General features: G+C 48.7%; 1 protein-coding gene across 1 annotated transcript in view; it reads left to right on the top strand.

The window, feature by feature from the left end:
• LRRC75A (leucine rich repeat containing 75A) overlaps nucleotides 1-14,411 on the top strand; it is a 57,603-nt gene extending 43,192 nt beyond the window's left edge. The window contains exon 2 of the mRNA XM_056819693.1: nucleotides 11,335-14,411. Within this exon, the coding sequence (XP_056675671.1) occupies nucleotides 11,335-11,484 (150 nt within the window). The 3' untranslated portion in view covers nucleotides 11,485-14,411. The remainder of the gene's footprint in view (nucleotides 1-11,334) is intronic.
• The last annotated feature ends 205 nt before the right edge of the window (nucleotides 14,412-14,616 follow it).

The raw sequence follows: 14,616 nt of genomic DNA, 5'->3' as shown, positions 1-14,616 counted from the left end.
CCACCTTTTAAGTGCTGGGGTAGGCTCTATTAATACTAGATGCTCTAGGCTATGGGACTTCCTTTGGCCTCAATTTCCTCATGTGTAAAGTGGGGCTTATAATACTTCTAAGGATCATAGCTTTAAGGCTGGGTTGGAAGGGACCTTGGGATAGATCATAGAATTGTAAGACTACAGCTGGAAGGGACCCTAGAGGCCATCCAGTCCAACTCTTTCATTTTATGAAGGAGTAGACTGAGCCCTCAGTTGCTCATGCCTTCCCCTCTGGGGATGTCTTATCCCTACCTAGTTACTTCTTGCCTTCCTGATTAGAATTCAAACCAAACTGAGGAGACTGAGAATTTTATAGACTGCCATGTTGGTGAAGGTTTGCATTTTCTAACTCTAATCTGCCATATTGGTAAAGATTTGTGTCTTCTTTCTCCAATCTTCTGTTTTGGTGAAGGTCTGTGTTTCCTGTCTCCAGTCTTAAGGGCAGGGTTTGTTTTTGCCTCTATTTGTATCCCCAACACTTAGCATAGTGACTGGCATATAGATGTTCAGTTGTTTCTGACTCTTCATGATTCCATTTGGGATTTTCTTGGCAGATACTACCGTTTCCTTCTCCAGTTCATTTTACAGATGAGGAAACTGAGTCAAACAAGGTTAAGTGACTTGCCTAGGGTCACATAGCTACTAAGTGTCTGGCACTCTATCTGCCACACCACCTAGCTGCCCCTTGGCACACAGTAAAGATAGAATAAATGTGTGTTGACTGACTGTAAAGTTATGTTGTGTCTAAGGTCACAGAGATGGTAAGTGATGGTGACAGGCCATGACCTCACTCTTCAGACTTTTGAAATGTCCGTTTTTGGCAGGTCCTTTGCTGGGTTCATCAGGGGACAAGTCCTCCCCCTCCTTTCCCACTACTTCCTGCACATCCTTCTGAGCCCTCTAGTCAATCTCATTCTGGCTGGATGGCAGCCCAGTTAAGAGACCCTTGGTGCCCATCCAGGCTCGGTGGTGGCTTCAGTACTGACTGGCCACCTTTGCTGGTAAATATTCATGCCGTGTTTCCTCCTCTCCTCCCGACTGTTTGTGTAAAAGCAGGCAGTCGTGTCTGGAAGGGAGAGGAGAGAGAGGGGGGCCCACAAGCTAATTTTCCCAGCTCTTCCATTCGGGCTTCTCAGGGGGAAGGCAGTTTAGAGCTCTTCAGGGTAAAGATTAAAATGGAGGTGGGAAGAAAAACCTATTATTTGCCGAGGAGCAGCTAGAAATCAAGGCTTTGGGAGATTCGATTATGGAGAGCATGTCAGCAGGCAGTCTGGGAAGGGACAGAGAGAAAGGAGAGGAAGAAAGAAAACACATCAAGCAGTGTCAGCCCACGTAGCATCTTAGTTTCAGAGGCTGTGAGCATTGGGAGGGACTTGTGGAAATGTCCTCATTTCTACAGAAAAGGAAACCGAGTCATAGAGGAGAAGCAACTTCTTGGGGTCACAAAGCCAGGATGAAAGTGCTAGCCTGCCACTCTTAGGGCACATGGCATTTCTGCCTGGCTCAGGGCTGGAAAGAAATCAGGGGCAGGCCCCAGGGACCTTGGGCAGAGGGCCAAAGAAAAGTTCAGGATGGCCTTTCCCCTTCTCATCTTCTTTCCTTGGCCTTGGTAAAGGAGGAGCATTCTGCCTCGGGACAGACTGATGCCTGGGCTGAGGAGATGGGATGCAGGCTCCCCCGCCCCTCCAAGCTGTGGCTGCTAGGGAAGACTCCAGGGTATATGAGGGAATGCAGGCAGAGCCAGTGTGGATCCTGAAGCCAAGCTGACTTGTTGCAGCCAAATTGGAAAACTATTTAGAGGTCTGGCAAGGGAGAGGGAGAGGAGGAGGAGGAGAGAGAGAGAGAGACGGAGAAAGAGAGAGATAGAGACAGAGACAGAGAGAGGAGAAGAGGGAGATAGGAGGGAGAAACAGGCAGAGGGGGCTTGGGAAGAGAGAAGGAGAAATGAGAGAGAGAGTGAGGGATAGAAAGAGAGAGAGAAGAAGGGAGAGATAGAAAAGAGGGGGAAGGAAAGATAGAGACAGAGAGAGGAAAAGAGGGAAAAACAGGCAGAGGGTGCTTGGGAAGAGAGAAGGAGAGGGAGGGAAGGAGAAATGAGAGAGAGGGAGGGAGGGAGAGAAAGAAGAAGGGAGAAATAGAAAAGAGGGGGGAAAAGAGGAAGAGAGTAGGGAGAGACACAAGGGAGGAAGGGGAGAGAGAAGGAGTGGGGGAGGGAGAGAAAGAGAGAGAAGGAGAAGGGAAGAGAGGGGGAGAGAGAAGGAGGAGGAGAAGGGGGAGAGAAGAGGAGAGGGAGGGAAGGAGAGATGAGAGGGAGAGACAGAGACAGAGACAGAAAGAGAGGAAGAGAGAGGAGATGGGGGAGACACTCACAGAGAGATAGAGACAGAGGGAGGAAGGGGAGTGAGAAGGAGAAAGAGGGAAGGGAGGGAGGCAGAGAGAAAGAGAGGGGGAGGGGAGAGGGGAGGAACAGAGGGAGTAGGGAGAGGGAAGGAGAGAGGGAAAGGGGGAGAAGAGGAGACTCCTCCCCCCTCCCCCTTTCCTTTTCAGCAGGCAGGGTACTCATTGTGTGAGCAGTCCCAAAAATATTCTGCTCACAAGATCGCTTTATCCCAAACCTCCAAACACCTCCCCAGATGAGGCTTCCACCTCTCCTCTCCCCCAGACTCCCCCCATCCCTCGCGAGCTCCCCCTGCACAGTAGAGAAATCCCACGCAGTCCCCAAGCAGTTGTGTCCCCAAGCCTGGAGGAGGGCTCCCGTTTATCTCTCCCTTGGCAGGAGAGCCTCTTCTCTTCTTGCCCCTGCATGACAGTTGGGTGTGAAAGATGGAGAAACCTCCCAGACTTGAGCAAGGGCCCCCCTGGAGCCTGCTGAGTGCCAGCGTGCTAGAGTGATGCAGCTTCCATTGGCCTGCCCTCAGGCCCAACATCTGGCCCAGGGAGCCCCAGGAGCACACACCTCCCCCAGAGGACACATCCTTGTGAAGAGAATTTCCCAGCATTCTCTGAGGAAACCTCTGGCTTCTCTCCTTAGGGCTCATCTCTGCAATAGGAGCCTTCCTGAGTTTACCTGCTTGCTTTTCCCCATCCTGCTGGGCCCAGCTGTCCCTAGGCTATGGCAGCCCACTCTGGGAGGCCCCCTGGGCCATGTAGCCATGCTGGGAACCGACAGATAACAGAGTGGAGGAAGGAGGGGCATTGCGTGCCAGATTCCAGGGGCACAAAGGTCCAATAGGTCTGTCAGAGGCAACACCACACACAAACACTGGGTGTCCCAAAAGTGTCAGAGCAGTCTAAAGCAACAGCACCCTAAGACTTGTGGGATACCCTGCAGAAGCGTGTGTCTGTGTGCACCCCCTCCTCCCTCTGTCTCTCTGTCTCTGTCACACACACACACACACACACAAGCCAATGCATTCAAACGCTCACTCTCATAGTCAGGAAAGCTGGTATTTCATTCAGCTGTTGGAGGACTAGCCAGCTGTGTGACCCTGGAAGGGTTGCTTTGCCTCTCTGGGCCCCCTGAATCCACCCTTACAGCCCACTCTTCCTCCTTCCCCAGCAGGAAGGAATTTGGTGGTTTGGCCTCTAGGGATTGTGCTGGGAGGAAGCTGCTGACTCAGAGTTCAGGAGGTATTTTCCAGCCCTTCCAGAGGAGGCTTCATTGCGTCCTTCCTTCATTCATGGGATCAGAGATTGTAGAGCTGGGGGGAAGGGGGAGACTTGAGAGGTCATCTATTCCAACAAAATAGTTCCTTTTACAGAGAGGGAAAACTGAGCCACATTCAAGGGAAATGACTTGCCTAGGGTCACGCAGGTAAGATGCAACAGAGATTGGAAGTAAACCCTCAAATCCTCTGATTTCATATCCCTCTTTTCACACCATGCCCCATCTTCTCTCCCTCTCCTCCTCTGCTTGTCTTCCCTTCTTCTCTTCTATCTGCTTTGTCTCCTTTCTTTCCCATGGAGCACAGGAGAGGTCTGAAGTCCTTGTAAGGGTGAGGATAAGCCTCTGCCCGATGGGCACCTCCCATCATCTCTCCCCCACCCCTGATTCCTATGGCAGAGACCTTTGGCTCCCCACACCCCAAGTCAACTCAGCCGAGTATGACTCATTGGGCCCATGAGCCATTAGCTAATGTGGCCATAAATCTCTGGTGAGGACAGCCTCCCCCTTTTTATCGCTTCCTGTCCCTCCTTCTCCCCCTCTCCCTTGGTTCCCCCCTCCCTCCTCTCTCCGTCTCTTCATTCCCTTTATCTTTCTCTCCTCCCTCCCTCTACTTCCCACTCTCCTGCTCCCCCCCCCACCTCCCTTCTTTAGCCAGGAATCCACTGGAGAAAAATACATTTAAAAAACAAACAAACAGAGATACTTGTTGGGGAGGTGCCATCTGCCGGAGCTGAGCACAGCAAGGAGTGGCTGCCAGTCAGGTTGGCAGGCAGTGCCAGCAAGCAGCACCCTGGAGTTAGCCTGCCCTCCCACCCCCTGGGGCTCTTGGAGACCCTCTTTCCAGGTTATCTTGTTCATCCTCCTGCCTTCAGAACCCAGGCCAGGCAGGGGAGAGATGAGGGAAGCCTCCTGGGACCTCCCCACTCCAGCCCAGGCCACTTTCTGCTTTGCCTCCAACCCTTTCTTGCATTTCCTAGATGAGCTCCCCATATTTTCTGGTTCATGGCTTATTGAGTTCCCTGGGGCTGCAGAGACACGATTAGGGAGGACATCAGGGATCCCAGGGCCTAGAGCTGAAAGATTATTTCGTCTTATCCCCTAATTTTATAGATGATAAAACAAGCCCATAAATCACATTTAAGCATTTGAGACAGGATTTGAATGCAGCTCTTCTGAACATCCAGTGCTTTGCTAATCTTTTACTTTAAAATTTTTCTAAAGATTCATAAGCATTTTGGCTGAACAAATTTTGGTATATGTTGGTGATGAAATACTATTTGCTCAAAGGAATAATAAAGTGGAGGAATTCCATGTGAACTGGAACGACCTCCAGGAATTGATGCAGAGCAAGAGGAGCAGAACCAGGAAATCATTATACACAGAGACTGATACACTGTGGCACAATCAAATGTAATGTACTTCTCCATTAGTGTCAATGCAATGTCCCTGAACATTCTGCAGGGATCTAAAAAACACTATCCACAAGCAGAAGACAAACTGTGGGAGTAAAAACTCCGAGGAAAACTAACTGCTAGCCTACAGGGGTTGAGGGGATATGATTGAGGAGACTCTAAATGTACACCCTACTGCAAATACCAACAGCATGGAAATGGGTTCGAATCAAGAACACTTGTGATACCCAGTGGAATCGTGAGTTGGCTATGGGGGGGAGAGAGGAAAAGAAAATGATCTTTGTTTCCAATGAATAATATTTGAAAATGACCATTAAAAATTTTTTTGAAAATAATTTTTAATAATTAAAAAAAGTTTTTTTGAAAATAAAAATGAAAATGACCAAATAAAATAATGTTTAAAAGGGGAAAAAAGATTCATAAGCATTTATTTTCTCTCCCCCTCCTATCTTCCCCTTCTCCCAGCCAACACTGAAAAACCCATGTAACATATATTTTTCATTTCACTTATCAGAGTTCCCCAGTATTTCAAAGTCATTTGTCTTTGCAGTGTTGTTGTTATTGTACAAATTATTCTTCTGGTGCTTCTCTAGTCACTTGGCATTTTTTCAAGTCTTCCCAGATTTGATCCTTTCTGAAGGCCCAGCAGCATTCCATTCCGTTCACATGCTATCATTTGTTGAGCCATTCCCAAGCTGATGGGCACCCCCTTAGTCCCTAGCTCTTTGATACCCCCAAAAGATTTGGGTATCAAATTTCAGTAATCAAATCCCACCTCTAAACTCTTCTGGAAAGAAGCACAGGGCAGGGGCTGAGGGGAGCCTGGAACAAAGTGGGAGTATCCAAGGAAGAATGACTTTGGATGAAGAATCTGCTTAATAAGAACAATTGCTGAGTGAATATATAATAATATGGCTGCTCCCTTTGTGGTGGCAAAAAACTGGCAACTGAAGAGATGTCCATCACATGAGGAATGGCTGAACAAGCTGTGATATGTGGCTGTAATGGAATATTGTTGTGCCATAAGACATGGCAGACAGAATGAGTTCAGAAAATCCTGAAAAGACTTGCATGAACTGATGCAAAGTGCAGTGAGCAGGACCAGGAGGACACTGTATACAGTAACAGCAATATCTGACACTTATCAGCAACGCAAGGATCCAAGACCACCCCAAGAGAAAAGATGAGGAAAAGAGCTATCTACAACCAAAGAAGGAGCTGTAAGAATGCGGATGGAAGAATGCCATTTCTTGCCTTTTTTTCTTACACATGTAACGTCTTTTTTTTTGCCTTTTACAATTTTTATTTGTAAGGAAAAAATCATACCAGATTAGAATGTTTTAGATAACCTCCAGCCTAAAATGCACCGGATGGTAGCGATATAGGTCTTCTTTCATGACATGAGGAATAGGGAAGTTTGTATTACATAACAAGACTGGAATAACCCACATCAGATTGTTTATTTTCTGAGTAGAGAGGAGGGAGGGAAGGAGAGAATTTGAATTGCAAAAGGCCAGAAAGCAACTTTTAAACAATTGTTTCTACATGTAATCAGAAAAAAAAAAGAATAACAAGTGAGTGGATAATAGCTCATATTTATATAGTTTTTTTTTAAGGTTTACAAAGCACTTTACAAATTTTATTTTATTTTAACCTGAAAGGTAACTATTATTATTATCCCCATTTTACAGTTGAGGAAGTCAAGGCAGACTGAGGTTAAGTGACCTGTTCAAGGCCCTACAGTTAGGACGTGAATGAGGGCAGGGGAGTGGTAGGAAATGGGAGATGGGACAGGAGAAGGCTGATTGTTTTAATGGAAAGTGGATAGCCTACAAATAAAGAATCAGCAGCTAGCTCATGCTTCACACATAGGAAAATTAAAAAAAAAATCTCTATTCTTTCTTCTCAAATGCACCCCGGTTCAGGGCCAATAAGGAAGCTGAATTATTATGGCTTCCTGATGGGCGATAAGGCTACAAAGAGAGGCCTGGTGTCTGGTGCCCCAGAGGAGCTGGGGAAGTGGGAAGGGGGCCCACGCGGAGGCTTGGTTGGCCAGAGGCAGGCCCTGTGCCCTAGTGAAGTGGAGGAAGGGGACAGGGCAGGGCAGGGAAGTAATCAGCTTACACAGAAATTGAACAGAACAGCTTTTAAGGCCACCTGAACTGGGAGAGAGTATTACAGGGGGAAATGATGTCAGGAGGAGGAAGTGAGATGGATGGTGGGGAGAGGGTGTCACCAGCTCAGCTTTGAAGCCTGCCTTTCCCAGCTGGGATGCACGCCAAGGCAGGGGGGCCAGCACATTTCCCCATAGTCCCACCGAATCACAAATTCAGAGATGAACTGAATCTTTGAGGTTACCTAGTTCAACCTTCTTATTATAGAGATGAGGAAACTGCCTGGCAAAGAGTCTGGCACACATCGTTGTTGTCCTTGAGTCATTTTCATCGTGTTTAATTCTTCATGATTCCATTTAGGGTTTTCTTGGCAAAGATAGTGGAGACGTTTGCCATTTCCTTCTCTAGCTCACTTCATAGAAGAAGAAACTGAGGCAGGCAGGGTTAAGTGACTTACCCAGGGTCACACAGCTAGTGTATGGAGTATTTTGCCATTTATTTCTCCAGTTAATTTTACAAATGAGGAAACTGAAGCCAACAGAGTTAAATGACTTACCCAGGGTCACACAGCTGGTGTCTGGAGTGATTTGTCATTTCCTTCTCCAGCTCATTTTACAGATAAGGAAACTGAGGCCAACAGGATTAAGTGACTTACCCAGGGTCACACAGCTGGTGTCTGGAGTGATTTGTCATTTCCTTCTCCAGCTCATTTTACAGATAAGGAAACTGAGGCCAACAGGGTTAAGTGACTTACCCAGGGCCACACAACTGGTGTCTGGAGTGATTTGTCATTTCCTTCTCCAGCTCATTTTACAGATGAGGAAACTGAGGCCAACAGGGTTAAGTGACTTACCCAGGGCCACACAACTGGTGTCTGGAGTGATTTGTCATTTCCTTCTCCAGCTCATTTTACAGATAAGGAAACTGAGGCCAACAGGGTTAAGTGACTTACCCAGGGTCACACAACTGGTGTCTGGAGTGATTTGTCATTTCCTTCTCCAGCTCATTTTACAGATGAGGAAACTGAGGCCAACAGGGTTAAGTGACTTACCCAGGGCCACACAGCTAGTAAGTGTCTGAGGCCAGCTTTGAACTCAAAAAGATGAGTCTTCCTGACTCTACTATGCCATCTAACTGCATATAACAGGTGCTTAATAAATGCCTGTAGATCAACTGATTGCTGATCCCTCATATACCATACACCATTTCACAGCTCTTCTGTTTTAGGAGTGAACCCCAAGGTTATACCTGTCTAGAAGAAAGATGGGCCCAGGGAGGGTATCCTGAGTTCCTTTTGGTCAGTGCTCAGACCTAGTATGGAAGAGACTCTCCTTAGATCATTTCTTGACTTCTCAATTGCAAATAGATGTACAATAAAGGAAACCAACAAAATTGCTGGTTGTTGTGTGCGATGAGAGTCCCCTCATTCAGCCACCCTCTCCAAGTTGCCATCACATCATGATTGTGCAAGAGACAAGGGTTGGGGGCAGTTACGTGGCTCAGTGGATTGAGAGCCAGACCTAGAGATGGGAGGTCCTGGGTTCAAATGTGACCTCAGACACTTCCTGGCTGGGTGACCCTGGGCAAGTCACTTGACCCCCATTGCCCAGCCCTTATCACTCTTCTGCCTTGGAGCCAATAACAGCATTGCTTCTAAGATGGAAGGTGAGGGTTATAAAAATAAAAAAGACAGAGACAAGAGCAGTCCAGCAGAAGGAGCCGGAGAGGCTGGCAAATGAGACCAGGGCTTTCCCCTCCTCTGCCCCAAACTGGCTTTTTTCTTTAGACCTTAGTTTCCTTATCTGTAAAATGGGAATAAGAATGTTTTGCCCACAAGAGCATTGTGCTGAGAGGTTTCACTGAGGCCCAGGGATGAAGAGTCCTGTTGGAAAGCACTTTTGTCTAACAATGGACAAGCAGCTTCAAGGCCAAAGTCCCTCAGAAATATGCCCGGCCTCCAAAGCCCTCCTATCAGCAGTCCCTCTGGAGGAGGCAGAATGCTGGGAGAGGCCCCACACAGCCTCAGTTCTGCCCAGCCCCTTCATTTGAAAGGACGGGGCACTGGGGCCCCAGAGAGACAAGCCAGAGGACTCCTTGGTCAAGGCAAGTCAAAGAGGTAGGAACCTGTGCCTTTGTGGGGCTGGAATAAGAAGAAGCAGAAAGACCAATTCATGTATATAGAATGCTTTACAGTTTATAAAGCCCTTTACAGCTACCATCTCATTTGACCTTCACCAGTGGAAAAAGCTTTGGGTCTAAAGTCAGAAGTCATGGGTTCAAATCCTGCCTTGGATTCCTTCATACCTGTGAGACTTGGGTGAATCGCTTAGCAACCTGGGATCACTTTTCTCATTGGTCCATGTAATGAGGGGTTTGGTCTCAGTGGCCTCTGAAGCCCCTTCAACTCTAGGTCTAGGATCTTAAGAATACTGTGAAACATTATGTTATAATAATTATTATTGTATAGGATGATAATCCCCATTTTACAGATGAGGAAACTGAGGTTCAGAGAGGATCGCAGAGGTAGTTAGGGTCCAAGACAGGGAGTTGGAGTCAGAATGAAGGATTCAACTCGTCCCAGGCCCCTTCCCCAGGGCAGTGGGAGGGAGCTGGGGCTGTCATTTGGATGTCCAGGCATAGAGTGGGCATCCTGGGCACATTGCCAGTTCACACCATCTCCCTCCCACTGAGAAGCTTCCCTGCTTCCTGGCCGCCCTCTCCAGGGCTTCAGCTGGTGTTGGCAGGGAGATGGGGGAGCCCGCCACAGAAAGCTCTGATCTCACCCGCTCCCCTACTTGTTCATTCTCTGAGCATCCTTGGGAGAGGTGTGTGGGTGGGTTTGCTCTCTTCTCCTCCCTCCCTCTTCTTCTCATTCCCCTCCAGGGTGAGACCAGCTGCTGGATTTTTTTTTCACTTGTTCCTTTGGTTGCTATAAATCCAAGCAGTAGATTTCTCATCTCGGGGGGACGAGGGCTCCGAGGAGAGGCTTCCTGGGGGTGGCAGTGGGCTAGATGGGAGTTTGAGGTCTCCGCTGGGGACAGGGAACCAGAGCCTTCGGCCTTGGTGGGGTGGGGTGGGTAGTGAGCAGAGAAGGAAAGGGCTGGGGAGGCTCTCAACCAGAGGTCTGATGGCCCCCAGGGAGGCTCGACGTGCAGATTTCAAGGGGTCGAGGACCTTGGATGGGGAAAAATGGCCTCTTGGTTCTGTCTAACATCCCAGTGAAACTGAGCATTTCTGGCAATTCCTTAAAGCAATGGTTCTGAGAAGAGGTTCTGGGCTTCACCGGATGGTCCAAGTCAGACAGGGAGGACCAAACCCGCCTCGGGACCCAAAGAAGTGAAGTCCTTGTTTTTGAGTAAAGGATCTTACCAAACATCCTGTCCCCCAGCCCAGTGTGGTAACCAGTGTTGACACCAGCAGGGAGGCCTCCTTCCTTCTACAAGCCCATTAACCCTTGCATATTCTGAGCCAACCTGCAGCCAGGCTTCTCTGGGCCAGTGGTGGCGAGGAGAGGAGGCTGAGGCTGAGGCTGAGGCTCAGGGGAAGTCTGCCAGGGAGCCAGGAAGGTAGACTGAGACAGCCATTCATCCAGTTTCTTAAAACAGAGGAGATCTGAGGGAAATGGAGTGATTGTCCCGGTTCCAGGGTACAGCTGGAGGGAACCCTAGAAGACATTTCACAGAATTATCCAAGCTCACATACATTTTATCTGGCACAGCAGGAGTTGAACTCGGGTCCCCTGACTTCACATCCAGGGCTGACGCTTCCTAACTACATCCTTATCTTGCTTTAGGCAGAGCTGCTTAGAGGATGTTGTAGGTGAGGAATCCCAGGCTCTCCCTGGCTTGCTGCAAGTGTTTCCCCTCTCCCCTGCTGGCTCAGAGGGAGCCATCCTGGAGGGAGCCCTCGGCATCCCCTCTCCCACTCCTTGACTGCCTGCCGAAGCCTTACTGTAGTCGGGACTCGGCACACCCTGGGAGAACCCAACAATTAGTTTGTCCCTGGCTGAATGAACCAGGAACTGGCCAGTGACAGACCTCGCCAGTTCAGAAAGGGTCCTCTGGAAAGGCTGCTGCCCTCACCTCAATTCATTCCTTTACTCCCACAGGACTTGGGCATGGAGTCGACATCCCTGGATGACGTCCTCTACCGCTATGCCAGCTTTCGGAACCTGGTGGACCCCATCACGCACGACCTCATCATCAGCCTGGCCCGATACGTGCACTGCCCCAAGCCAGTAGGTTACATTGTCTCTTAGGGTGGCTAAATTGTGTGTGGGGGGGAGGAATGGGGTAGTTTGGGTTTTTCTTTTCACTCCTGATGGAAGATGGAACCCATCTGGTATACCCAAGGAGAATGATAGGACCAGAGCTCTAGAGCTGAAAGGGGCCCTGGAGGCCATCTTGTCCAACCTCTTCCCATTTTATAGATGAAGAAACTGAGGCCCAGAGACTTCAAATGACTTATAGGGCCACAGGTGTAGAGCTGGAAGGACCCCCATTTGCCATATTGTCCAATCCCTTCATTTTACAGATGAGGAACCTGACGACACTTATTGAGGGAGGGAGGGAGCCAGGGATGTGGGGTACGTTGACACAGAGAAGCCTGGCTGAGAAATCTGTACCCCTTCCAGCTGTCCTAAGGCTTAGAGCCTGGGGAAGAGAGCCGACCATTTCCCAGACAAGAACTGTGGGAAGTTGAGGGTTCAAAGACGTGGATGGGGTACAGCTTAGGCCGGCAGCTAAGTCTCAAAACATTTCCCAGCTTCTGGAAATAGCCTTTGCCTGCTGGGAGGTTCCAAAAGTTTTAGGGCCTGAAAGAGAAGCAGAGGGAAGACATCTGCCCTTTTCCCTTGTGGCTGCTGGGGACTGCTCTGGACTCTTTGTCTCCATCTCAGCAGTCCCTCGTCACCAGTGGGGAGTCCTCTCCGCCAAAGAGACGGTGACTGGGGAGGATGGAGGGAAGCCATGGAACTGGGGACTGGACTTGCCCTGATAAAGTGGGCTTTGTTTTCCCAGCTCTGAGGAGGCGCTGTGCTTGGCGAGTTGGGCTCCCTCCTCTGAAGATTTCCCAGCCCCCTTTCTCCTTTACCCTTCTCTTCCAGAAGGGAATTGCCCACAGCCACCAAAAGAAGCAGCTCCTCTTCGGGGAGAGGAGGAATGTCAATACAAATGGGTCCCTATGTTCTCGTTGGGGTAGGGGAAGCATGCTGGCCTTGGAGCCAGAGAACCTGGCGTCTGCTCCCAGATTTGCTGTTTTGATCTTGAGCAATTACTTATCTTCTCTGGGCCTCAGTTTCCTGATTGGGCATTTATTTTGCTGCTTGTTTTTAATTATTTTCCCATGGTTCCATGGTTCATGTTCTTTCTCTCCCCTCTGCCTCCCCTCCACCCCTCCTGGAGCTGACAAGCAATTCCTCAGTTTCTTCATTAGTAAAAAAGGTTACAAGGCTTCTGAGGTGTTTTCCAGTTCTAAGCCTTTGGTCCTAGAAATTTCTAAATGATTCTCTCCGGGCCTCATTGGCCTCCTTTGTAGATGAAGGGATGGGGCAGCTAGGTGGCTCAGTAGATAGAGCTCCAGGCCTGGAATTGGGAGGACCTGAGTTCAAATGTGGACCTTAGGCACCTTATTTTGTGACCCTGAATAAATCACTTAATCCTTTTTGCTTGGCCCTTGTCCTTCTGTCTTAAAGTTGTTACTAAGATGGAAAACAAGAGATTAAAAAAAAAGTAAATGAAGGGCTTGAAAACTTAAAAAAACAAGCCAACAAGAAAATAAATAAATAAGCAGAGGGATGGATGAATGAGTGAATAAATGAATAAATACATAAATAGAGGGGTTGGCGGAAAGGACCTCAGAGATTCCTTCTAGTCTTAATCTTGGAGGGATCCTGGGATCCCTAGGTTGTCACTGATATACCAGTTTAGCCCTAGAGAATATAGAATGAAAGAACCTATCCATCATTGGGGGCAGCTGGCTGACTGGCTGGCTCAGTGGATTGAGAGCCAGGCCCAGAGATGAGAGGTCCTGGGTTCCAATTTGACCTCAGACACTTCCTAGCTGTGTGACCCTGGACCAGTCACTTAACCCTCATTGCTTAGCCCTTACTGCTCTTCTATTTTAGAACCAATACACATGATTGCTTCTAAAATGGAAGGTGAAGTTTAAAAAAAACAACCACCTATCCATAATCAATTAACCAGTCACTCAGCAAGCACTAGATAAGGTCCTACCCTGTCTCAGCCTCTCTGCTACTGCTGGGGATACAAAGTTGAAAGGCAAGCAGCCCCATAGGAAAATGACTATATGCAGAATATGGCTTACTCCTACCCTGGGCACTTGTGTCCAGATGCCCAGGCCCCAGAAAGAGGGCTGTCCCTCAAGCCACCACTGTGTTCTCCACATGCTCCTCTGGCAGAAGGCAAGGTTTTCCTTTTCCCATGAAAGCAGGAAATGGCCCCTCCAGAGGACACTGGAGCTGATCAGAAGCTTTCCCAGAGAACAATTGGTGGCTCTGTCAAGAGAGAGCCCAGCCTGGAGATGGGAGATCCTGGGTTCAAATTTGGTCTCAGAAATTTTCTAGCTATATGACCCTGGGTAAGTCACTTAACCCCAATTGCCTAGCCCTTATCACTCTTCAGTCTTAGAACCAGTACATTTGGTTCTAAGTATTAGAACAGTATATAAGGTAAGGGTTAAAAACAAAAAAGGGGGGCCTTCCCATAGACTTCTTTCCTGTTCTCTGTCCTAAGCAACAAGGGGAAAATTATCTTAGCTTGGTCATGGGACTAAAGGCAGGGGATCCTCAATACCCATAGTTCCCAGCTACCATAATCCTAAATGTAAGGGGAGGGAGGGAGACAGAGAGAGACAGACAGACAGAGACAGACAGAGAGGGAGAGACAGAGAGAGGAAGAGAGAGAGACAGAAAGAGAGAGAAGAAGAGAGACAGACAGGGACAGAAAGAGACAAAGAGAGAGACAAAGAGACAGAAAGAGAGAGAGGGAGAGAGACAGAGAGAGAGAGAGGAAGAGAGAGAAAGAGTGAGAGAGACAGAGAGAGAGAGGAGACAGAGACAGAGAGAGAGAGACAGAAACAGAGAGAGAGAGACAGAAAGGGAGAGAGGGAGAGAGACAGAGAGAGAGAGGGAGAGAGAGACAAAGAGGGAGAGAGACAGAGAGAGAGAGGAAGAGAGAGAGAGAGAGAGAGGGAGGGTGGGAGAGGGAGAGAGACAGAGACAGACAGAGAGAGAGAGAGAGAGAGAGAGAGAGAGAGAGAGAGAGAGAGAGAGAGAAGGAGAGGGAGAGGGAGAGAGAGAGAGGGAGAGAGGGAGAAGGAGAAGGAGAGGGAGAGGGAGAGGGAGAGGGAGAGGGAGAGGGAGAGGGAGAGA

Source organism: Monodelphis domestica, chromosome 2 (assembly GCF_027887165.1).
Source record: "Monodelphis domestica isolate mMonDom1 chromosome 2, mMonDom1.pri, whole genome shotgun sequence".
NCBI classification, from domain to species: Eukaryota; Metazoa; Chordata; class Mammalia; order Didelphimorphia; family Didelphidae; genus Monodelphis; species Monodelphis domestica.
The sequence above is the reverse complement of the archived record's forward strand: the minus strand, read 5'-3'. Positions and strand labels throughout refer to the sequence as shown.